The sequence below is a fragment of the Lepisma saccharinum genome, chromosome 23, assembly GCF_977018435.1.
Source record: "Lepisma saccharinum chromosome 23, izLepSacc3.1, whole genome shotgun sequence".
NCBI classification, from domain to species: domain Eukaryota; kingdom Metazoa; phylum Arthropoda; class Insecta; order Zygentoma; family Lepismatidae; genus Lepisma; species Lepisma saccharinum.
This window is the reverse complement of record NC_139251.1, coordinates 41,635,423-41,662,469: the sequence shown is the minus strand read 5'-3', so window position 1 is coordinate 41,662,469 and position 27,047 is coordinate 41,635,423. Positions and strand designations below refer to the sequence as shown.

General features: G+C 37.3%; 1 protein-coding gene across 1 annotated transcript in view; it reads left to right on the top strand.

Moving 5' to 3' along the window:
- LOC145977766 (suppressor APC domain-containing protein 2) overlaps positions 1 to 23,650 on the top strand; it is a 62,833-nt gene extending 39,183 nt beyond the window's left edge. Inside the window, exons 3-8 of the mRNA XM_083110040.1 lie at positions 4,044 to 4,635; positions 6,387 to 6,454; positions 9,066 to 9,166; positions 16,893 to 17,039; positions 18,163 to 18,360; positions 19,053 to 23,650. Of these exons, the coding sequence (XP_082966166.1) occupies positions 4,044 to 4,635; positions 6,387 to 6,454; positions 9,066 to 9,166; positions 16,893 to 17,039; positions 18,163 to 18,360; positions 19,053 to 19,184 (1,238 nt within the window). The 3' untranslated portion in view covers positions 19,185 to 23,650. The remainder of the gene's footprint in view (positions 1 to 4,043; positions 4,636 to 6,386; positions 6,455 to 9,065; positions 9,167 to 16,892; positions 17,040 to 18,162; positions 18,361 to 19,052) is intronic.
- The last annotated feature ends 3,397 nt before the right edge of the window (positions 23,651 to 27,047 follow it).

Here is a 27,047-nt window from a genome sequence, read left to right as displayed (position 1 = left end):
GCCTTTACCGGCCTGGGGCATTTCAGTGTACAGTTAGTGAGATAGTTAAGTATAAATTAGATGTAGTAGCTGTCCAGGAAGTTAGGTGGCCAGGAGAAGGGAATTGTAAAACTAAAAATTATACTTTTTTCTATGGTGGTACTGAAAATCATAATTTTGTAACAGGCTTTTTCATAAATAATAGAATTATATCGGCTCTTAAAACAGTAGAATTTATTAATGATAGGATATCATATGCAGTTTTACAGGGTAGGTGGTGTAAAATTATTTTAATAAACATACATGCACCAACGGAAGATAAAGATGATAATACTAAAGATGATTTTTATGCAGAGTTAGAACAGGTCTTTGATAAATTTTCTCAGTATGATATGAAAATTCTGTTAGGTGACTGTAATGCACAAATTGGCAAAGAAGAGACATTTAAACCCACGATTGGTAAAGAAAGTCTTCATGAATTAAGTAATGATAATGGTATACGATTGATTACTTTTGCAACCTCAAAGAATTTAATTGTGAAAAGTACCACTTTTAAACATAAAGATATCCATAAATATACCTGGTCTTCTCCAGATGGTAAAACTCAAAATCAGATAGATCATATTCTCATTGATAAGAGAAGGCATACTAGTATAATTGACGTTCGTACACATAGAGGTGCTGACTGTGCTAGTGACCATTATTTAGTAATTGCTAAATTAAGAGAAAGACTCTCAGTGATAAATCATAAGCAACAAAATCTAAAAGTTCTAAAATTTGATAAGGAAAGTTTACTGATGAAAGAATTAAGAAAGATTACCAAATTAAACTGTCAAATAGATTTGATGTTTTGCAGGATTTAAATGATGATGAAAATATAAATGAAACAGACGTAAATAAGAATTGGGAGCACATACGTAATGCAATAGAATCAGCAGCTAAAGAAAGTATAGGATACCATAAACCGAGAAAAAGTAAGCCATGGTTTGATAATGAATGTCATAATCTAATAGAAATAAGAAATCAGGCTAGACTTAGGTGGTTAAATAACTCTGATGATAAAAATCTAAACAATTATAATAGAATAAAGCGAGAAGTTAACAGCACGTTTAGAAGTAAAAAAAGAGATTACTTGAAAACCAAAATTAACGAAATTGAAACAAACAGCAAAAATAAAAATATCAGAGATTTATATAAAGGTGTAAATGAATTTAGAAAGGGGTGGCAACCTAAAGTAAACTTGATAAAAGATAAAGACTGTGATTTTCTAGCTGACCCAAGTGATATTCTAAATAGATGGAAGAACTACTTTAATGACCTTTTAAATGTCCATGTAGGAGATAAATCAGAAGTGAATGAAGTACACACAGCAGAACCTTTAGTTCCAGAACCCAACTTGACTGAAGTTAAAGATGCTATTAAAAGGCTAAAGAATAACAAAGCACCTGGCATTGATTTAATACCAGCTGAGTTAATTAAATATGGTGGAAATTCATTAATGTATCAAATTCATAAATTAATCTGTTTAATATGGAATAAAGAAGAAATCCCTCAACAGTGGAAAGAATCCATAATTGTTCCTGTGTTTAAAAAAGGTGATAAAATGAACTGCAATAATTACCATGGAATTTCTCTACTCTCAACAACATATAAAATATTATCTAACATTCTTTTAACAAGACTAACCCCATATGCTAATGAAATTATAGGTGATTATCAATGTGGATTTAAACGTAACAGATCAACTACAGATCAAATTTTTCACATCAGACAGACACTTGAAAAAAAGTGGGAATATAATCAAAATGTCCATCAGCTATTCATTGATTTCAAAAAAGCATATGATTCAGTCAAAAGAGATAAACTATATAATATATTAGTTGAGTTTGGAATACCTAAGAAGCTTGTTAGTATGATAAAAGTATGCACCAGTGAAACAGAAAGTAAAATTCGTGTGGGTATTAATATGTCTGACAAATTTACAATTCATGATGGGTTAAAACAAGGAGATGCATTATCTCCATTGCTCTTTAATTTTGCCTTAGAATATGCTGTTAGGAAAGTAAAAGAAACTAAAGAAGGACTAAAATTAAATGGTGTGACTCAGTTGTTAGCATATGCAGATGATGTAGACTTACTGGGGGATGATGTGAATACAATTAAGAATAATGCTAAAATATTTTTCAAAACTGCTAAAGAGATAGGTTTGGAAGTTAACAAAGAGAAAACTAAATATATGCTTACAGGCCGAAACCAAGTGTTAGGTAATAATCAAAATCTAATTATTGATAACAACTCATTTGAACCAGTTTCCAAATTCAAATATTTAGGAGTAATATTAACAAATGAAAATTATATTAAAGAGGAAATAAAAAGTAGGCTTAATTCAGGAAATGCATGTTACTTCTCTCTTCATAAACTTTTGTCTTCTCGTTTAATATCTAAGAAACTAAAAGTTAAAATATACAAAACAGTAATTTTGCCTGTAGTATTATATGGATGTGAAACTTGGTCCCTTACATTGAAAGAGGAACATAAATTGAGAGTATTTGAAAATAAGATCCTTAGGAAAATATTTGGACCTAAAAGGGAAGAGGAGACAGGTGAGTGGAGAAGGTTACATAATTTAGAACTACATAATTTGTATTCATGTCCAGATATTATTAGAATAATTAAATCAAGAAGACTTAGGTGGGCAGGCCATGTGGCACGAATGGGAGAGGAACGAGGAGTTTACAGGATTCTTGTTGGGAAACCTGATGGTAAGAGACCTGTAGGAAGGCCAAGACGAAGATGGAGGGACAACGTTGAGATGGACCTAAGGGAAATCGGTAGGGATGGAAAAGAGTATATAGAACTTGCTCAAAATAGGGAAACATGGAAGGCCTGTGTTGCTGCAGCCATGAACCTTCGGGTTTAAGAAGGCTAGAGAGTTAGTTAGTTAGAACATTAGGAGGGGGTACTGATATTTACAAGCAAGACTGATAGGCATCATTACAAGGGCACAGTGACTCCAAACTGAATCATTGTTATGATTTTATTTATGGCAATGTTGCAGGGTTAGTAATTGTACTTTTCTATGTCTAAATGTATTTGTTCAGTCAGTTGTTGATTTTGCATTATGTGTATTTTAATTTTCATTAAATCATTAATTTTCACAATTTTATATGCATATTGTGTACACATTGGCTTGCAAATACTGTAATTCTAGTTAGATATGTATATTTTTCATGCTGGAAAGCTTTATTTGTATTTAAATGCTATTTCTTCAAGCACAGAAAACTTATTATGTAATCCTTGCGAACATTTTTAAGCACAGAAAAATGTATCAATCTGCCCCCTGGTGCATTAATTATGTGGAATAATTGTTTACATTCTTCGTAAAGCATTTCTGAAATAAGCCAAATAAAGGTTGACAAATGTCGATGATGCTGACTAAAAAATGAATAGTTAAAGTGAATACTTCTGAGAGATGTTTTAAAATTCCATCCCTCAAAAGAAATGTGAGAATTGTGCATTTATTATTGAATAATTTAATACATGAAAATTGAAATGAAACAGTGTAATATTTTTTAACATTTGTTGTTAACTGTCAGCTTGCAAATGTAAGGGTTTGGTAGCATTTCATCACTTGTTGCAGCTTCTTTACTGTACAATTCATTCTTTATATAATTTGAAAAAAGACGTATGTGGTATGTGTTGAAACATTGATTTGTAAAGAAGGTTTAGACTATACAAAACAATAAAGTTTTTATTAGTTCTGCTATGAATGTTTGTTTATGTGAGTTTATTTTTTAAGTCCACTCTATGCACTGAAAGGGTAATTGGGACTGAACCTACAGTTTAAAGTGAGATCTGAACCACTATGTACCTCCACTGGGTATCGAACCTGGCACTCCTTGATTACAAGGTGACTACATTACTACATTGTCATCTGGGAGGCCCTGAATGTAAGTACATGGATAATCTGCAAGAATCTAATGCGAACTGAACATTTTTTGTTCATTTTTATGTATAGCTGTTGTAATTTGATGTTAAATAACAACATTAATTTAATGTTTCAGAAATAGAACAGAGGTGGCAAGATGATGGTTCTAAGGGTCTTCCAAAAGGCGTGATTGATTGCTTGCGTAAGGTGACTCCACCCAACGGACTTCTGTCCTTCGAGCGTTTCTGTGCAGGACTGAAAATCTGCTTGCTGCACAATCAAGTAGAGAACACAAGAACCGGGATGTTAAAGGTGGAGCCGAATCAACCCATGCGTCCCCCTTCGGCTCCAATCTTGGATGCAGAGTCAAAGCAATCGTTGTGGGCTTCCCCGAACACCGCAGCTGTTTGGCCAAACAACGCCATGTCTCAGCAGAGGACGTTAAGCATGCCTCATCTGCTTACAGAGAGGAAGGAAAATATTAATCCAGATGGTTGCGAGTTGAGAAACTATGCAAGCGATGCCAAGCTCACTGTGCCTAACACGAAACCAGCCACAATTCTGTACGGACCACCGAAACCTCCCAGGCTGGGTGTGACGAATGCCGAACGTGCACAGGAGAGAACCCTGGACAAAGCTGAAATAAGGACTGCCCTTCAGAATTGGCAAATGGGGTTGATGATGAATGAACAGGAAATGGGGAAGACATTATCTGACGGTGATAAAAGGTATATGTTTTACGTTATTCATGTGTTCATGAAAATTAATGTTGTCAAAGCACTGTTCACTAGGAGTGAACCAGTAAGAAATGTTTACCAAGATCATTTAAATAACCAATATAAAATTTAGCAATCATACTGATTTGATAAAATGTGGTAATTTTTTTCAGAAATAACATTAACGTGTTGATTTCTTTGTAAGGTAAACATATAAAAAGAAAGACTAACATGAAACACTTGCTTGAAATTTAATAATTCAGATGTTATGATTAATTGTGAATATTTTTTATGAAGGGGAAAAAGATAACATTGGTTTACTCTATAGAGCATACAGATGAAACTTTGACTAAGTTTCTCCAATTAGTGTAGTAAGAAGATATTTGCATGCAAATGTGAAAAAGAGAATTGAAATTAAATTTTCATAGATTGTAATATTTCTTTCATGATGAATATTTAGTTTTACAATCACTAAGTTATATATTGCAATGTGATGATTCAATATTTTCATTCAGTTCTGTTAAATATTTTGATTCTTTTTAAAACTCTTTGCACTATTGCATGTTATGGTATGTAACAACTATTGAATGTCATCTCACGTGAGTACTGTTAACATTACACTCATATGATATGTTACTGTGCGCAACAGTTAGAACAGCACTTCTTAGTTGCACAAGATCTACACATTCTATTTTTAAAACTGATCATCACATGATTCACACTGATGTTCATATTTTATATCCAAAATTCAGCAGTTGGCATACAGAAAAGCATATAATAATATATAATGTGTGTTAGGTCTCATAGATTGAACATGTTTGTTTAAGGTCTGAGCTGATACCAGTATCAGAAAGTTTAGTTTTGAATACTAGTTGGTACATTTTATCAGTCATAGCATTACATGTGGTCTGCAGAAATTACCCTTGAAAATATGCAGAATTCATGTGTTTAAATTAATTAATTTTGCACCAATATTGTATGACAAAAGTGTGTATCATAATTAAATGGCATTATTTTAATTTTTCTTTTATCTCACATGTAATTCTTTGAATATTTGAAAGCAAATCTCTGGTAGGTCGATGTGATGTACTTGCATTTAATATGTATATGTTATTATTTATAAATATTCTGAATAATTTCTATTTAGAATAATCGAACATAGTTATCACTGGGAATCTGAGAGTGTCGGCAGAGGTATCAGTATTGGTTGGATCCCCGTAACATAACCCCGTGGGGCAACAGCCCTTGAGGGCCAAAGTTTACCTACAAACTGAAAATTCATCCAACCAGTTACAGGGTTGTGTGTGGTGAGCACGTTGAACCTGCAGTTGTTATAAGTTTCAATGACTGGGTTACGCTACTCATTCATAGGTCCCCAATTTCCTCAATGCTGGTGGGTGGTCCCATACACTGGCCAAAATGTCAGGAGAAAAGTTGTTACACATCCTGGCAGGAGACTCAAACTAGCACACATCCAGTAGCTCAAATCCAAAGCCTGATGCCTTAGATCACACGGCCACGATTCGGGACTTATGTTTAGTAGCAATACCATTTGAAAACCTATTTACAGATAGGAAAGTGACATGCAAAGTTATTAATCTTAGTTCAAGCATTGCACGTGGAGCAGTTATTTGACCCCTCAATGTGACTGAGCAAGCTGTAGCAACTATTTTAGCTTATTTTGCGGACATGTCCCTGTAATGACATTTGCAGTTAATCTACTTAACCTAGAAGTGCACTGATTTACTTATAAACTTTTACAGGGGCGGCTATTCTGAAGTTGACCACAGAACTGCTCGAGGAAGAAGCTCAGGGGATGGAAAGCCAGCAGGTAGTATTAGCACATATTCTTGTATGCACATGCCTTAGGTAAAGCATGATATGTTAGCATGAAATGTGTATTGTAGCCAATGTACGAATGCCTGAATAAATTTCAGAAGTTACACAATTATTGATTGCCTCATAGGCTATTATCAGTAAGGAGAAACTTTTCTTTATAGCCATTACAGTTGCCTGAGTATTGTTTCAATGTGTGAGTTGAATTGCATGATGAATGCATTGTATTGTTGCTATCTGTTATTTTGCTAAAAAAGAAATATATGTAACATAAGTACATCAAAGTGTATGTGATGGCCTCAGTGATGGTCTACAAAGTTGCCTCGTAATTAATAGAATGGAATAAAACAGAAAAGTCTTTTTGTTTGCTACAGAGCTAGGTTCAGTAATCAGCTGCTCTGGGTGGTTTTGATACCTTATGGAGGCACATTGTACAGTGTTTCGGATTCCACATTAAAATGTAGGGCTAGTCCCAATTAGCCTATCTGCCATACAGTGTTCTCAAAACGAACTTTGGCAGACAAATTTTGAGGAAAAAATAAATGGTTCATTAACTTTCTTAATGTTTGTAAGCAGGTGACTGCAGTGGCTTTTGTATGAAAAAAACCTGCAAATTTATACTTTAACTCGACAAACCAAAGAGAAATGATTTAAAGTGGAGCCCCTATTTTATATTCCCAAATTTTTCATTTTCCTACATTATATTTGGTACGGTCAATAAATAACCAGGTTAATGCCGTGAAAACGCGAAATAAAGTGACAGAGCGATGAAACTTATGGGATATGTAGGCCAGGCTGGGGTACGCCACATGTCTACGAGACGAGTTCCAGACCACGTCACTATGTGACAGTACTGGCAGGGAAGGGAGATTGTGTATGTGCAATTTACCACCAAGGCGCCAGTCAGTCACTCAATGAGGTGAGTCATGGCATTCACAGTGTCAGGTGCCACAAAGGAGGTTCAGCGATCTGTGATCCAGTTTTTGACGGCAGAAGGCAACACCATAGTGAAGGTGTTCATGAACAATAGTGTACGCTGTACCATGACTAATGCCGAATTCGGTTGCAATCTGGTTCAGACTAATCCCCCGACACTCCCGTATGGTCATCAACAGCAGAAAAGGACTCATCCGTAATGGCATACTACCCTGCGTTGTTGAGGCACCTGACACTGTCAACGCCACGACTCACCTCACTGAATGACTGACTGGCACCTTGGAGGCAAATTGCACATACACAACCTCCCTTCCCTGCCAGTGCTGCCATCTAACAATGCAGTCTGGAACTCGTCTCGCAGACATGTGGCGTGATGTACCCCAGCCTAGCCTCCATATTCCGTACGTTTCATCGCTTTGCCACTTTATTCGTGGCATTAATCCGGTTATTTATTGACCATACCAAATACATTCAATCTTGATGGTCCCAACATGGAAGAATATTATAAAATTTTCCTCAATTTTAAATTTTCTCACATTTTAAGATTTTTTCAGCTTGGCCCCCTGAAAAACGTAAAATTGATGTTCCACTGTATTTGTTTATATTCATAAAAAATTAAGAATCTTGCACTAAATTACAGGGCATGTCGATCATTTCAGTAATTATACTGATTATCCCCAACGCTGTAAAGGCATAAGGGATAGAGAAAGAAGAGAAGAAGAAGATTAATTTTACCAACACTAATATGAGACTCTGCCAATTAGCCCAAAGCGACAGAAAATTAAAGTAAAATAAATCAAATAAAATGCCTATATTCGCTGATATTGATAAAATACTAATTTTTCTGTCCTGTTTATAGTATATGTTAAGAAAGCAGTAAAGAAGAAAACAGTTGCAGCCCATGTTTCATACTTTAACATGCAAGAGCTACGTAAAAAAAAATATGTAAATTATTATCTATGTTAACAATCAAAGCAAAATTAACAGACAGCGTGAAACCAATTAACAATTCAGTTCCAAGCCGTTAATATAAGAAGAATTGAATAGTTGGATTTTGAGAAACTAAATTATTGGAATTGTATAATAAGACGTGAGTTCTGTACGATTTTTCTCCAATATGGCAAAAGAATTATGATGACGATTTCTTGAAAATTGTGAATACAAATTTCTTTCAAAAGCAGTGGTAAAACAAAAATTTTAGATTCTGATATATCGTTAAGACTGAAATGATGATAGAAAATAACGTGACTGTATACCCACTAGGAGGAAATGCCCTGCAGCTGCACTATTTCAGTAGATCCAGATCAGGAAATTGTGTAAACTAGTGGATAGAGAAAGCAGTGTCAAAAGAAATGAAAATTTTAGAATATTGTTTCTAAATTTTTATGTATGTAATGTGATTTGTTACAGTTTTGATACTATTTTAACTAAGTAACTAACTAACTCTCTAGCCTTCTTGAACCTGAAGGTTCATGGCTGCATCAACACAGGCCTTCCATCTGTCCCTATCCTGAGCAAGATACTACTCTTTTCCATCGATACCAATTCCCTTTAGGTCCATCTCAACGTTATCCCTCCCATCTATTTTGGGAGTGTTTTTAATTTCTTTTTATTTAATTTGCTATTTCAGTTTTTTATGTTGTATTTCTACTCATGAAATTTCTCTTCAGTTCAAAATACTCAGGTGCCAGGCCCCCAGCATAAAAAAGTCTCAGGCCGAAGAAGAGAACCGCGGAGGCATACCCTACAGAACGGGATTGATTATAACATGGTATTAAAAACACTAATATTCCTCTGAATATAGTACAACAGAGAATATTATTTTTAATAAGCCAACTAATTATGTTGCAACTATGAATCAATAAATAATTATTTGTGTTGATCTAAAGATAAGTTTCATTGCACGTTTATTGCTTCTTATTCTAGTAGGATTTTTGAAACAATATATTTTTATTGCTTGTCATTGTGAGCTTAGTTTTCATTGCATGTTACTAGTATGTAAAGCTTTTTTTTGTATGTCTTGTTCCTATTTTAATTAATTATGTAGTGCTTTTGACTAAGTTTATTCAATATCATGTTTATATGAGGTGCTTATATATATATGAGTTGAACATGTTTTTGGACCAAATATTCTTTGAATCTGTTTGTTTTTCAACCACCTGACAACTACTTGAAAAACTACTTAGCACAGCATGATACGTTGTGAGGTGTCCTGGGTTCAAATTCCTGCCTGCCCATGGGTGTTCTTTCTGTGTGTCCATTCATAAATTTCTTCACATCATTACGCATCCTCATCTTTGCACTTAGTCACAAGTGGCAGCCTTCACTACTGCTTCTGATGATGGCAAATGCATCCCATGAAGGCGTTTCTTCATATTGGAGAAAATATAAAAGTCACGTGAGGCTAGTTCTGGACTATAGGGAGGATAAGGAACACACTTCACATTGTTTCTCATGAGATATTCAGAAACAATATTTACAGTGTGTGGTTGTCCTGTTGTGTGGGTATGAGCAGTCTTGGAACCCACTGGGCACAAACATGTCTCATGGGTAATTTTTCTGTTGCCAACATGTGCGTAGCACCCAATGAAATTTTCAGTATCTCTTCTAATACTCTAAACATTATTCTATGATCTTCTCTCACAATGACAGCAGTGTTGTTTTCTCCCATAAGAGCACTGACTGGAGCTCCGGGTCCATCTTCCTTTGAATTTGGTTGTATCCCCTCTTTAAACCTTTTAAACCAGACTCTCCATTGGACTCCTGTAAGCATTGCATAGACCTCAGCTGACGATTTGTTCTGACGAAATATGTAACATTTGTAACGGTATACTTTGTGCTTTTAAGCTGATTCTCAGCAACATACACAATATACACAACCATACATTTTTGAATTCTTGTCCCGAGGTTCAAAACTTGCAGTACCTGAAGTTCTGTGGATGCTAGTTTAGGCAATAGACACGTACCTCTTCAAATTACAACTTAACGCCCATTTCCTTTTAGATATATATAGGTTTATTCATGTAATATTTACAGAAGTTAATTCTTGGCCGTTATTCGCAAAATCTACATTTCGGTGTACCCTGTCCCCCCTTCCCGAAGAGAGTGTGTAGACTCGCGTAGCCACTGGCTCCACGAGTAAAAAAAAATATAACCCTCAGTACCAAAAAAGGTGGCTGAAGGTATGTGTGTTGTGTGCCCGGTTTCCCTCATGAAATGAACTATTGGAATAATGTGAAAAGAGCAAGTGTGTGTATTAAAAGAAAGAAAGTTAACATCCCCGCCGTCGGTTCACATAGTAAGGAAAGAATGCTCGCCCAGCCGCTCCCCTCAGAGAAAAAGATACCTCTTACATTGCTGTACTCCGCCAAACATCTGAGGCCGACTGCTCCCCTGCCCTTCCTATTTATAGGCCCCGCTAATGACCTAAACCGTTACTGGAAACTTACCGCTTCCCCAACGGCCAAGAACCCAAAAGTACAGGAATACATAGCCATACACAATTTATAACATAAAAAAGGATCCAGTAATGATCGCATCATTGCATAGTCCCCCCTTCCTGAAGAGAGAAAAATCAAAGTTCTGTAACCTAGAAAAATAATAATAATATACACAAAACACTTGTTCGCAGTTTCTGTTCACTTAACAGTTCACCCGAAATTCACAGTCAATGTTCACACGAATTTTGTCCACAAGTGTACTTCGAGATCACCGATCTTCCCTCAGCACTGGAGCTGGTTAACCCACGTCGATTCTTACCCACTCAGCATCTCTTCCATCCTTCCTCCTGGACCAATGAGAGACAGTCTCCTGGAAATCCATCCAAGTCATCAAGGCTGCTGGTTCGACTCCCGGCAACGCCACTGCTCTGCGCTCCTACCGAGATCGGAAGTCACCGCTTCGACCGGTTTCCACATGAATGGATCGAACTGGCTCTACATCCAGAGATGTCATTGCTATGTCCGGCGCTAAAACTGCGTTCACTCGCCACCGAACTGGGGCTTCTCGACAAAATTACACGGTAAAAGAATACGCACTAACTTTGCGTTACTTTCGCGATGAAATTGATTGCGGAACGACACTTTTGTATGAGTACTGTATGAGGTATGAGGTAGAGAAAATAAGTGAAAGATAGAATAAAAAAAAGATAGATAAGTCCCTATGTACAATATTTACAAAAAATCCCCCTTTGAAATTAGACTAGAATCTGTTTCTCAGCTTGTAACGCATCCGGGATATATCTTCGTCTTGCTCCTCCTGCCGAAGTTACGTGCGCTCTCTTTGCTGAATTGGGTTCAGATACTTTCCTTGCAAAGTCAGGTGGCGAAGAATAAGGCTTTAACTGGTCACTCTTGGCTCTCAATATTCTTCCGTCCCCGCTGTGTTCCATTTTGAAAGTATTTGCCGAAGTTTGCTCCACAATTGCATGTGATCCAGAGGATTTCCCCGAGGATTTACTGGTTTCTCTGCGGGCCTTACCAGAGATAGGATGTTCCTTAAGCCAAGCTTTATCCCCCACCTGAAACGTGCATTTGCGGCGTTTCCTATCACAAGCTTTCTTCTTGGCGTCTTCCATCCTGAATTTCGTTTCCTCCTTACTTGACATGAAATCTTGCTTATTCCTGTCATCTTTTAATACGCAGCATGGCTGGCATGACTTACAATACTGGATAACGTCTTTAGTTAGGCCTATCCAAGTGTATTGTTCCCTAACCTTCGCTAACGTTTTCAATCTCCCAGGATGACAAGCGAATGCATTACCATGCAACGACACGAGAATTTGCGAACGTAGAGAAGTAGGTGCCCATATTTTCCCTTTTCCCTTCTCTTTGTACTTTTCCGTAGGCAAATTTCTCCTAAGAATTCCCTCGTTGTCGAAATACGAAGATTTGGCCTGGGTCTTCACCTTTTCCTTGTACTTCTTCGTTCCTTCCACCTCCTCATTCCTTGTAACCCTCGCTACGTCAGCAAGAAACTTGTCTTTCATTTGCTCGGAAATGAGGGAGGCTGTGTCTAGAAGCCTACGTGGCTCCTCAGAATTGTATTCTTCATTTCCCTCAGTGGCGGAGAATGGCAACAATGAAGAATGTTCCATTTCTTTACTTTCAGAGAAACGAACCATGGGCAGTTTTGTGCTCCGAAGCAAATTTTCCCTCTGTTTCTTCCTCATTTGCTTCGCACTTTCTGCAGTACACAAAGCGCTGATTTCTGCACAGTGTCGGTCGAACATTCAACACGGTCAATCATGTCCTCAGTTTCGGGGTGTGGTTTGCAATTTCCCATCGTCGCAGTTGCTTCAGCAACAGTTTCATTTCTTTCCATCGTCGCTGTCATCGTCGCGGTTAGCCCAGCTCCAGCTTCCACAGTCGACGTCCTCCCCTGCTGCGAGAACGGAAGCCTCTTTCCCACTTCCCTCTTCTCCGCAGAAAATAAATGAATGACGTTACTGTTCTCAAAACTGTAGCCTCCCTGCTTCATATGTAGCGATATGCCGGCCTTCCTTATGAACCCACGACCTGTGATAAATCCCGTGAAACAATTGCGCAGAATGACGAATTTATGCTTAAATTTCATCCCATTCAAATGTACAGTAAGATACATTTCCCCACATGATTGTACAGAGCCTACTGCCAAAGAATATTAATACATTTATTGTTAATCTTATTTCCTTGTTTTTCCAGTTCTCTTGCGATCTCAACAGACACGGTGCTCACAGACGCACCAGAATCCAAATATAGCGAGAAGTCCTTTCCCTGAACCTTACAGGTGACTAACGGTTTTTTGTCGCCAGAAGGGAAATTTCTGCAGTTGCGTATTTCCCTATTCCTCCCCCTGTTTTGCTTTCCTTCTACGTGTGCAAGAACCGGAGTTATCTGTTCTGGTGTAACGGTATCTTTAGAGACTGCACAGGTGGCCTCTTTCTGCGGACCATCATACCCCTTTCTTCTCGCCGGTTCTTCTGCTCTCGACGGGGTTCCAAAATTCCCGGAAAGCCTTAGGCGGTTGAAAAGACCTGGATTTATGGCACTCATTGATACCTCTGTTCCCACGCGGCCGAAAGGGTTTGTTGCCCCCGCTGCTACTAATTGCCTTGCGACACACCCTGAAGTTGACGCTAGTGGTAAACTGCTATCTCTTAGCTCTGGACAATAGTACAGGGCTTCTGAATACAATCTCTTTTGAATGTCCATAGCGCGAATCTCCAGATCTTTCAAGGTTGTAAAGGTTCTATCGTACAGGTGCGTTCTGAATTTAGGATGGGAAAATTTCAAAACATGCTGGATAATCTCGTCTTCTGTCCCCCGCTTCTCCCTCATTGCGAAAAGCTTCCTGGTGTGTCGAATAAATGCAAGAAGAGACTGGTCTGGTAACTGGTAATTGTTCTGAATGATCCTTGCTATTTCCGAATCATAATCGACACTAAAGTATTCTTCAAGAAAAGCCTTCTCGAATTCCCTAAAAGTGCCGAAAGGTCTCGAAAATCTGAACCAATCTGCGGCGATTTCCTTCAACGAAAGCGGCAAGATTCTATCTAAGAGAAAAGTATCCCCAATTTCCATGATTTCCTGATAATTGCGTAATTCATACAAATAATCGTGTGGACTTACATCGCCGACGTTTCCCTTAAAGATCGGAATGTTAATGTTGCTTTTTTCCAAGATTTTGCTCATTTTTTCCTCGCCGGCCCTTATCGAAGTTCCTCGTGTAACATTTAGAGAAAGTCTCTCAAGTTCCCCCACAATATCTTCCTCCGGCCTTCCTTCCAAGTTCGCATTGCCTAGCAACTTGCTAATGAGCTCCCTGTCTATTTGAATTGCCATTTTGTCTTCTATTATTTTCTTTCCACTTCACAATAACTAATGCCTTCAGTACTTTTCACAAGAAAATATCCCTGACTCTGAGCCCCCAGTATGTAACGGTATACTTTGTGCTTTTAAGCTGATTCTCAGCAACATACACAATATACACAACCATACATTTTTGAATCCTTGTCCCGAGGTTCAAAACTTGCAGTACCTGAAGTTCTGTGGATGCTAGTTTAGGCAATAGACACGTACCTCTTCAAATTACAACTTAACGCCCATTTCCTTTTAGATATATATAGGTTTATTCATATTATATTTACAGAAGTTAATTCTTGGCCGTTATTCGCAAAATCTACATTTCGGTGTACCCTGTCCCCCCTTCCCGAAGAGAGTGTGTAGACTCGCGTAGCCACTGGCTCCACGAGTAAAAAAAAATATAACCCTCAGTACCAAAAAAGGTGGCTGAAGGTATGTGTGTTGTGTGCCCGGTTTCCCTCATGAAATGAACTATTGGAATAATGTGAAAAGAGCAAGTGTGTGTATTAAAAGAAAGAAAGTTAACATCCCCGCCATCGGTTCACATAGTAAGGAAAGAATGCTCGCCCAGCCGCTCCCCTCAGAGAAAAAGATACCTCTTACATTGCTGTACTCCGCCAAACATCTGAGACCGACTGCTCCCCTGCCCTTCCTATTTATAGGCCCCGCTAATGACCTAAACCGTTACTGGAAACTTACCGCTTCCCCAACGGCCAAGAACCCAAAAGTACAGGAATACATAGCCATACACAATTTATAACATAAAAAAGGATCCAGTAATGATCGCATCATTGCACATTTCAATGGAGTGTATTGTTCGTCGCATGTTACGTCCATTATTGCCGTAGGTGGAACTGAACATGTCTCAACTTCCACTGTTTTCACAGGCGCACAACTGAAGTCAAAACAATGAAACTAGTACTGCGTGTACATTACACAACGTAAATTGTGTAACATAAAATTAAATTTTAGAGTGAGAAATTGTGTGAATAAGAAAGTAATGATCATTCTTTGTTGAACAGCCCACGTAAAATAAACTAAATCTATTGCCTGACCTCCATGGCAGAATGGTTAGCATGCTATGATGCCGTGCATCTCAGGTTTGAATCCTGGCCTGGGCATGGGTGTTCTCGGGGAGTCTCTCTCCATCATCATCATTAGATCACTACTCATCCTCCTCTTCACAATTAGCCAAATGTGGCAGAAAAGTGAATAATTATAAAGCAAATCAATCAATCGATCATTTTTTCCCATCTGCCTTTTGAACCTTCCCTCTGGAAGACATGTGAGGGCTTGGCTAAGTAATGAGGATGACCCATGAGGGTGAGGTCAAGCCTCAGTGGTGAGGGTAAGGGCAAAGTGATGTTGAAAGAGTGAGGGCAAATGTTGCGAATGAGATACATAATCTTTATCGGAGGGCACTGAACCACATCTGCCACCTCTTCATCGGCTACAGGTTTGATTATTGCACTTGGAACAACCACACTGTTGTCACTAGCTATGGGCATCATGGACAGGTTTGGTACAAAATTTTACGTTTCATTTTCCTGGAATGCCTGGACACATTCCGGAGGTGTTTACCATCTGGAGGGCGACCTTCATGAGCAGCACCTGATGGGGTTACCTTGGGGGATGCTATGGTGTAACATGGTGACAGTGGGACAACTGGGGATATTGTTTGTGAGAATTTTGATAGCTAGGTGGATACCATCACCCCTCACTTTGAGCACTGCTCATGAGGCAGTTCTCACCCTCTGGAAGACTTCTGAGGGTGAGAGTGATTGAGGGTGAGTCATGAGGGTGTGTAAGGGTAAGGTTGGGTGCAAGCCACAAGGGCATTTGAGAATGAGGGAGGTTTATTTATTTACCTCTGGTGGTAACACCGTCACCTTCTAACAAAGGGGTGCCATTTTCCCACTTTAAACTGTAAATCCAATCCTAATCAGTCTATCGGAGCCTAAAGCAAACTTTTTGCCGGCCCCCATGGCGGAGTGGTTAGCACATTGCGCTACAAAGCCAGGGGTCCCGGGTTCGAATGCTGGCCTGGGCATGGATGTTTGTGAGTGTCCATTCATCAATTTCATCACATCATCACTCATCCCCATCTTCGCAAATTAGCCAAAACTGGCATAAAAAGCAAACATAAAGCAAATCAATCAATCAATCAACCTTAAGCAAACTTGAACAACTAAATGAAGGGAATGCCCTTTGCCTCTTCATCCAACAACTTATTCTCTGTCCCAAGCATATCCATAACTACTTAGCATTTTTTTCCCTTTTCAGCAGTTTTTTCCCTTTCTTTCTTTCTTCTTAATGGTGAAGTGGGTGACAAATAGCTGACTGAGTGTTGTTTTGCAGTATCTCCATTTTTCATTGGAAATATAGTTGATGACGTTATCATGTTCCATACATGTTATTGAATCACAATCGAATGCGACGTTTCTTAATGTCAAGTGGCATTAATTATAAACTGTAATAAAATGTTTGCTCAAATTTCGTTGTGTATTCAAAATCACCATGCGTCAAACTTCAATCAGCTCTCCTGAAAAGTTATTGCAGATGAACAAATGAAAACATAGCATTCAGCTAGTGAAATGAAAAAGAAAATATGTTATTTTCATATTACTTATGTAATTTTATTTCTTGAATTTTCAGCTTAAGCGCATGAAGCAGATCGAACAAGAGAAAGACGTATTGATGCAGGGTTTGCAGGCTGTGGAGAGAGCAAGAGACTGGTACCTTAAACAAATAGCTGCAGTCCAAGAGAAAATGAAGTATCTTGGTAGAATGGGTTCGCACATGGTAAGTACAATAATTCAGAATACTTAATAGTTTGTATGAGCAGGTCTTGTTTCCATAATTATATTGCAATGAAAACTTGTGGAGCTTGGGAGTAGTTGTACTGAAATCATAAAATGATATATGGAGGGTAAAATGTAAAAAAAACTAAGGTATTGATATTATATTTTTGACAGAAATGCAAGATTATCCACCATAATCTTTTATTTTAGGTGATTGCAAAGGGAGAGAGGTTCATTTTTGTACCACATTTTTTTCACAAAATGAAGTGACATTGGATACAAAATGTGAAATGAAACTCAAGGCTCAACTGGTGGAACAATGCCAGAAGAGCTGTTATCGAATTTTCCTCTTTTTTTGAAAAACTGCTATGATATTCCAAAATCTGAAAAATTACACATGCTTAGAATTCCTTGTAGAATATTCACATGAATCTTAACTGGCTACCTTTCGCTGTTGCCTATATATTCTCAATAGTTTCATGGCTGTGCAAGTCTATTAAACTATTGATAATATCCAGGCAACAGTGATAGCAAACCACACAAAGATTTAAGTGAATCCTTTAGGAGGAATTCCAGGTATATACAATTTTTCCAATTTTGGATTATCATAGCAGTTTTTCAAAAGGAGAGGAAAATTCATAAACAGTTGCCCAGGTGTTGGTGAAAGTCCAGCCGAGCCTTAAATATGAAATATGTAGTTTATTTGAGTGAATTAAACTGAAAGTTGTCCAGAATTCCAGTAACATTGATTAATATGTTGACAAAATGTTGGATGAAAAATAAACTTCTATAAAGAAAGAAATGGTAATCATGAAAATGAATATGGATGTTGAAAAAAATGATAAAAAAATTCACATTCATATCTGATTCAAATTCAGCTGAGCATAGTAGTAGCATTTTATGCTAACTATTCTGCAAGAGGCATGCCAGGTCCGAGATTTGAATCCTGGGTAAAACACGGATTTATCTTTGCATTCATCCCATTACCTATCTTGTTACTTCATTATTCATTATCAAAAATACTTGCTGTGATACTTTAAATTTTGTTGTCCTGAATTTAACCCATTGTAAAAAGAAAAATTGACTTCTCCAACATATTGAAGCCTATACTTTCTGTAATTCAGGAACACTGGTCGGAAGCACAACAAGAACGGCTCGAACTGCAGCGAGCAAGAGTGTTGGAAGTGAACAGACACCTCACCGCCCTCATGGACAGCTGGGAACGTGGCTTGCCCCTGCACATGAACCTTGCTGTGCATCATCCTTCTCATGGTCCAGACATCCTCACGCGGTTGAAGCAGCAAAACCACTTGCTAACAGAGGTAATGTTCAATTTACTTGGTGTAGATTTTATTGCATAATGCTCAGTTTACTTCATGTAGATTTTTACACAAGCTGCTGCTGCCAGAACAGCAGCAATGCTCCAGAACGTCTTTTGCGCCACTGTCGATAGATGGAAAGTGGGTCGTGATGTAGATGATGCACATGTTGAAAGCAATGCGTAAGCAACATATACCATGAAAACATTGCGAGTAAAATCACTATTTCAACAAAATAGATACTTAATTTTTGGACACTCTGTACTTAGTTATTTCACATAAAAATCAGGATGTGTTTCTTCTTTTCTCAGATGAACTGAAAAAAATAATAGTGTTCTGTTATACTTAGTGAAATTTGTATTTTACTAAATTATCTCTCTTGACATTTTAAATAGTGGTGTATCATTGTGTGTCCAATTTGTCATCTTGTTTCCTCGACTGGTTCTTTATTTGACCATCATTCTTTCTTTCATATGTTTCTTGTAATCATTCTCTTCTAGTAAAAAATAAAAAAAGGAAGGTGGTCATTGTGCAGTCAGGATTATAATTACATCATAATTATCCCAAATAGGCAGAAAAGCAGTTTTAAAGTCATGATATTAATAAAAATATGTGTAGAAATTCCACCATTCATATTCATTGTTTCCGCAAATATCTTCCAGGCATAATTAATAGTTTTTATGTTTCTTTTGCAGGAAGTTGGTAAGAAAAGTGAACGTATCACGGCACTGGAAAGGGAGAAAGCTTCATTGATAAGGGAATTATTTCAGATAAGAGCACAAACAAGGAGGAGCAGTGAAGTGCAAGACGATAAAACGTTAATGTAAAGTAGAGATTATAACCAGTAAAATAGTAGCCAGTGGTTGTAAAGTATTTTCTTAACATTGTAAGTAGTTGTATTTCAGTAGAGACCAGCTCATATACAGCATCTCATTGTATCCTGTGTAGATTTGGCAACAATGCCAGTATTTTTAAAATCCTGTGAGTTACGCTAAATATTGGCATATCCATAAAAGAAACTCTATTTTGTGGGTAGATCTTATTGTTGCTTATGATATTTTAGTCCAAATTTTTTGATAGACTGGCAGTGTCATTTTCCAGTTCTTCAAACTATAATTATTTTTATTTAAATTGCTGAAATATGTGAGAAATGATATTGGTAAGGATGCAAAGGGTTATTTGGTCTTACAAGGGATATGTTTTTGCATTCTCACAAGAACTTACTGTACTGTTTTTGTTCTGCATCTTGTGCCTTAAGAATCTAAGGTTGTTTTACCCATTGTGGATGAATTAGTATTGTTTCATCTTTCTCATTTTTTTAAAATATGCGTACATGTATACACATATGCACACACATGCGCACACACACATGTATATACTGTTGCATGAGTTTTTATAGTTTTTGTTTGTATAATGAATGTGTACTTTGTGATTTGCTTTATATATTAATAGATTTGTACACACATGCATGTAATATGTTATTTGTATTTTTATATACATTAATTCCTATTTTTAAATGTTTCTTGCTTTCCATTTTTTAGAAAAGTGAAAAATGTAGGCTATGACTAAGCATTTTTTAAATAACTAAAGTTCCTCTAGAATTCTGTCGCCTCAGTTGTAGTGTTTTAGTGTGTATTCATCTCTCTTGATGGTAAAGCTAGCAACTTCATTTTGCTTTAGACAACGCTATTCTGTGTTTTACAGATAGGCATGAATGAAGAAACATGAAATTTGAACACAATTTATTACCATACAGCCATCAGTATGACACACACCTTTTGACTTGAGTGTAAATAGTCCTAAGTTTGCTAATTTTCCATAATCTGACTTCTCGGTTCTTTTATAAGGCAAGGAGCTACGGCAACTTAATTTACACTATCTCATATGCATGCAGGAGACACATATCTGTTTTGCTTTCACAAATAACACACTTCAGACATGTTTCTATGAAGGATGTATTTAGGGGGTCCGGGCCCCTTCCAAAGACTTACTAAGTACAAAAATGAAATAATAAAATAACTAAACTTAAATAATGCAAGTATACTAGTTGTTTAATGGAGGATTATTTATTTTCGCCAAAGTCGTTGCAATGCATGTTCCATGAGTTCCCTCCTATTCGAGAATGTCTTATTATTCAGTCTTCTGCTCATAATGGCCCACGAATTTTGAATGGGATTCATGTCAGGCGAGTTTGGAGACCGGAGTCTCGAAATACTCATGTCCTTGAACCACGTATTGACAATTTTTCGCTCGGTGACATGAAGCATTATCGTCCTGGAAAACCAAGTAGTCCATATTTTCTCCAGAAAAGTAGTCTCTAGCTGTTGTAAGAACTTTACGTTCTACAATTTGAAGATATTTTAGTGCATCAACTGACCCTTCACATATCTCCATCCTTCCGATGCCTTGAGCAGTAAAGCAAGCCCACACCATCACTCCGCCACTGAATTTTTGCATCTCTGAAACACAATCCTTTTCAAGTTCCTCGCCCTTCCGAATCCACAACTTCACACCATCGTTTCCCACTATTCTAAATCTCTTTTTGTCAGAGAAATTGACATGCTTTCACTCGTCTTCAGTCCAACTTGAATATCGCCTCACAAACTCACATCTTGCTGCCCTGTGTGCTTGTGTCAGCTTCAGCTTCTTACACGGTTTCTTCTTCCCAATACCCACTTCGCGCAGTCGAGACAGTACAGTTGTATGGCTGATTGCAATTCCAAGGTCATTTCTAATTACAGAAGCGAGTTGGCGGGAACTCATTTCTCGATTCTGCAGTGCTGTTGTTTTCATTTTCTGATCTACTCTGGGTGATGTTTTCCTTTTTCTACCACACTGTTGCCGAAGTGATGATTTGTTATGCTGGTTTTGCTTGTGAATTACTCTTCCTGCTGTTGAATGGTGGATTTTTAGTATTCCACCGATCTCACTAAGAGATTTACCTTCGATGTGCAAAGTAAAAATTGTGCCTTGCTTACGTGACGACAAGTCACATTTCTTACCCATTTTACTTCTTTAGAGTCCACACACAGCAACAATATCACACAAAAACAACGCTACACAACAACAATAGTACCACGTGACACTGTACAAACAATGAGAAAGCACATAACAGTCACTAACTGCTGTTTACCTTGGCGTACACATCACAACTGCAATGCAAAATTCTCAATAACTGACGAGTTGCTTTCATGTTCCATCTGGTGAGAATTACTGATACACAAACATTTGACTAGCGCCGTTCATGACCACAGGTGTCACAGATAACGCAACAAAACTATCCTACTGTTCCTTTCCTTTTATGGTTTTCTGTGTAAGTTACTGTGAGAGAATTGAGGTGTGTGTATTTTTTCTGTACAGAGTGTACTTATAACATTACATTCATTGTATCACCAGGTCCATGAACTTTACTTTTCGTCAGCTGGATCTAATATCCTTTTTTATATTCAATAAATATTCAAATCTTTATCTATTTGACATTAATTTCCTTACCAGGGCTGTTTTGTATTTTTTAAATTTTTTTTATTCCAAATTTTGGCAACCTTGACTGCACGTAAGGTAGATAATGAATTCATGCTGTTATTTCAATATTCTTATACCATCCTTTTACCTATTCATGTAAAAAAATAATAATATTAATTACTTTGCATATTTTAATTAACACTATTTTAATTTATTTAATATAATTATAATTATTTTAGTTTAAACATTAGTATTATTATTATTTTGAGACACTTGGTTCGGACCCACACCCCCACCTCCCTTGAAACATACTTATTTCTAGATACGTGCCTGATTTCTATATATTTACCTTCTTCTATTTGGAAAACCAACACACTTGTATACACTACTAAGTTATATCAACGCTAATCACGTTAAACACTGAAAATATAATTAATATGTAACTTGCAAGTTATTACATCCATCTCAATGTCTATTCTTTCAAACCTTCTTCCTTCTTACATTATTTTGAGAGTTTAACATAAAGGTTGATCATGTACCATGCTCTGTTACAATTGCGTCTTAGTAGTTGAACTGTAGTTGACAAGGGAGGTCATTACAAGTGTGAATGACAGTTCAGATGCATGCATGTCCTTTGTTATGCCTCAACTAAATGACATTCAGAAGCTAACAAATGTTTTTGTTTTCTGACAACATAAGTAAAAATGTCATCCTTATCACACATAATATTGGTTGATTTTAAAATATTATATACAAGTAAAGTTGGTCCAGCCAGTAGGATGTCTGACTGCCATGCAAGGTGATTTCAGGTAGGAATATTACTTACAAAATCCCTGCATAGAATGGCTCTGGGGTTCACTCAGCCTCCGATGACAACCCTGAGCATGGCACTAAATCACGTCACTTCCACTATGTCTGAGATCGAGAATGTGTTGTTTTTTTTGTTTTTTTTTTTCCTTGAGAACATTTTATCTATGCATACTTGTTTTATACATCAACCCTCTTTTATTGAATTCTCAACTTTTGGCCCCCTCATTCGATTCTAGAAATATATTGTCATGGTATTTAATGAACATTAGAGAAAATAAGCATGAAATATATGTATATATTTTATGTAGTATTACATAGAGTATGTGTTAAGTAGGGATCTATTTTGTTTAAGATAATATTGAGAATTTACAGAAATTTCCCATCACATATATTATTTGAATCAGTATTGTATCAAATTATAGGATGCAGAAATTGGACACAAAATTTTATAGTAAAATATGACAAACATTTTTTTATGCTTGAAAATTATCTAGAGTTTTAATGAAGTTGTGTGTAATGTAAAAATTTATGATATTCAGAGTTTGCTCTGTAATAGTTAAGGAAAATGCAATATATATATATTTCTTTTTGTTATAAGTGATTGTTTAAATAGTGTCATCTGAAAGTTTATCTTGTTGTCTCATTTGAAATGTGGTTGACAGTGGTGTGGTTATTCCATGGATAAATATTTTATCGTACATTAATGTATTCAGTATCAATTTTTAGTTGTATCGAGTTTGACAAGTAAGTTATTTCTTACATAATATGTGCCAAATATTAAATTATAGTAATGTATTGATCTCTTGAAATAGTAGTTTATTTTACAGTGAATGCTTGAAAGTATTAGACCTCAAACTTCGAGGTCAGGAGTAAACATTTCCTTGTTTATTGTGTGTGTGGTTTTTTTTTTTATATATAATTTTTGTGAATTTTTAAGGCTCACATTTGCATGACTGCAATATCTGAATGATAAAACTTGGTTCGTTATGAAGTCAACATAATTATATTTGTATTTTGCAAGGAAGATATATATACAGAGTGGGTCAAAAGTCAATTTACAAAGTTGTATTGCCACCATGGTTACCAGACCTAATACTCCTGGATTTTTACTTGTGGGGACACGTAAATGCTACTGCATACACTAAGAAAATTAGAGCCTGGACCACCTCAAAGAAAAATCACAGGTGCCATCTCCCATATCAGTGCCACCTCACTAGCAGATGTCTTACGCAACTGGGAGAGTACAATTGAAGCATGCATTCAAGCAGATGGCGCACAAATTGTACATGTGCTTCAACTGCAACAATTTCATATCATTCGTGTGGATGTTTGTATGTACGTATTTGTTTTCCTACGTAACCTGACTTTTGGTTCACCCTGTATTTTAAGATGTATCAGAACAGTCAAGGGCTTTTCCCATTTGGGGTGTGGATATGGAAGGGTTTGAAATGGCAGGTATAATTCAAGCAATAGGAACTTTGAAGTCTTCATTTTTTTTTTTTTTTCAAATTTTACCTGAATTCAACAATTTAGGCTTCTTTCTTTTGACATTTCTTAATTTATAACAAATATTTCTTTCAAGCAATTATCTGTATTTGTATTGGCTTCTAAGTTTACTGTTAATATTATCTGCAATAGAGTGACAACTTGTATAAAATGTAGACTGTTGTATTTGACAAAGAGAAATTACATGAAGATGATAGTGATTAGGAAGTGTTCATGAAATAGTATGTGTTTTTATGACTGCATGATATTTGAAAGTAATTTGTACAGTTTTAAAAATGTTTGTATTCATATATTATTTCATACAGCCAATAAATAAGCGGATTAATGCCGTGAAAAGGGAAATAATGTGACAGAGCGATGAAACTTACGGTATATGTAGACCAGTCTTGGGTACGCCACATGTCTGCGAGATAAGTTCCAGACCGCAGTGCTAGGTGGCAGCACTGGTAGGAGAGGGAGGTTGTGTATGTGCAATTTGCCTCCAAGGTGCCAGTCAGTCAATCAGTGAGGTGAGTCATGGCATTCACAGTGTCAGGTGCCACAAAGGAGGCTCAGCGATCCGTGATACAGTTTTTGATGGCAGGGTGAGAAAATGAACACTGCTCTGTACACTGACAACACTCCAAAAAGCTTGGCTTGTGTGTTCGGGACATGCACTCATCACCATACACAGTAGTCATACGCTCGTAAATGTTCCCTGGTGTGTTGCCTTCTGCCGTCAAGAACTGGATCACGGATCGCTGAGCTTCCTTTGTGGCACCTGACACTGTGAATGCCATGACTCACCTCACGGAATGACTGGCACCTTGGAGGCACATTGCACATACACAACCTCCCTTCCCTGCCAGTGCTGCTACCTAGCGACGTGGTCTGGAACTCGTCTTGCAGATATGTGGCGTATCCTGGCCTACATATCTCGTAAGTTTCATCGCTCTGTCACTTTAGTTTGCTTTTTCACAGCATTAATCCGGTTATTTATTGACCGTACCAAATGCATATATAAATCAAATATATGTGTACGTTAAATGTAAATTAACAGAGGAAAGTATCCATTGTGTAATGCTGTAAAGTTATTTTCTATTGTTATTATAAATGAATTTTTATATCCAGTGCTGGAAGTGGAATTTCCTATACCCTGTCCCAGCTATCTGTGGAGCAGGTGAACAAAAGCAAGTCTCTGTGCAAGTAGTGATGCAAGATGGCTCCACCAATGAACACATGAGAGGGAACGTTATTACTTGGAGGGGGAAAGCAACTGCAGTTCCCAGCCTTCGAGCAGCATGTAGTGCTTCACTCTGCCCACTCGATTTCCTCCCCTTCTCTGGCATTATGCACAGCCTTGCTCCAGAGATATTTGGGACAGGGTATAGCTGGGTGGGGGTATTTGGTCAAGTTTGTTGGTAGGTAGAGGGATGCTTGTATGGATCAACATGGACACACAGTAGAAGGTGGAGGGATGGCTTATGCTAATTATCGCAATTGGGGGGGATGCTTTGTGAAAATTTTCTTAACTGGGAAATAGCATCGCCTCACTTGGAACACTGTTTATATCACAATATGTATGTTTTGTTTAAGATTTTAAAAGTTGGTATTTGACTTCACATGTTGTCATCATAGAAATGAAATAAAATCACAACATGTACCTTGTTTCAACCTAATGGTTGATGTTTACGTCACGCTAAGTCTATTGCAAGGAACAGTTGATTACTCTAGGGCAGTGGTTCATAACCTTTTTCAGTCCCACCCACTTCATGGGACCATAAGCATGGACGCCGGCACAATTACTTGTAGGGGTGTGCACCCAGATTATAATCATATTTTTGCTATCATCGAGTACTTTAACCCTTAGTACGCCGCGCGGTCTGACGAAAGTAAGCCCAGTGTCGCCGAGGCTTTGAGCGGGAAATTTGAATTCGTATACATAATGGAGAAAAATCGTAATAACTCTGGCACTATGGGACCAATCTACTTCGGAAAACTTTTGTTTTGCAGGTAATACATCGGTGCATGCAACCATGTAAAATTTGGATGCCCCAACCACGGGGGGGTTACAGGCGGGGGCTGCATCCCCCGAATTTCAATGAAAAAAGCATGAAAATGTGGAGTTTGCCCCCTCTTCTCCAGCTACTTTGGGGAGAAAACCGGAACTTTTGCTTTTTTTTTTTTTTTTTTTTTTTAAGAATGGACCTTCCGCAACAGAATGAAACTTGATTCATGTTCGTAGGTGCAATACAATTTGAATAATAAGGCAAAACGTAAAACTCTAGCGAATTTTAGCCAATTTGCATATTATTCATAAAATTGTTATAACTGACACTATGGGACCAATCTACTTCGGATAACTTTTGTTTTGCAGGTAATATATTGGTGCATGCAACCATGTAAAATTTGGATGCCCCAACCATGGGGGGGTTACGGGCGGGGGCTGCATCCCTCGAATTTCAATGAAAAAAGCATGAAAATGTGTAGTTTGCCCCCTCTTCTCCAGCTACTTTGGAGAGAAAACCAGAACTTTTGCTTTTTTTTAAAGAATGGACCTTCCGCAACAGAATGAAACTTGATTCATGTTCGTGGATGCAATACAATTTGAATAATAAGGCTAAACGTAAAACTCTAGCGAATTTTAGCCAATTTGCATATTATTCATAAAATTGTTATAACTGACACTATGGGACCAATCTACTTCGGATAACTTTTGTTATTGGAATTTTCGTAAACACGATTGTAAAACATGTTCCCGAACGAACTGTCAGTGTTTCAACCTCAATATACAAATATAAGTGTGGCAAACCCTTGATAATTGTACCTAAAGCTGTTTGTAACATATGTGTTACAGAGGCTACAAGGGACATACTTTTTTGGTAACATATGTGTTACGGGGGCGGACTAAGGGTTAAGAAGCTCTCTTTTGC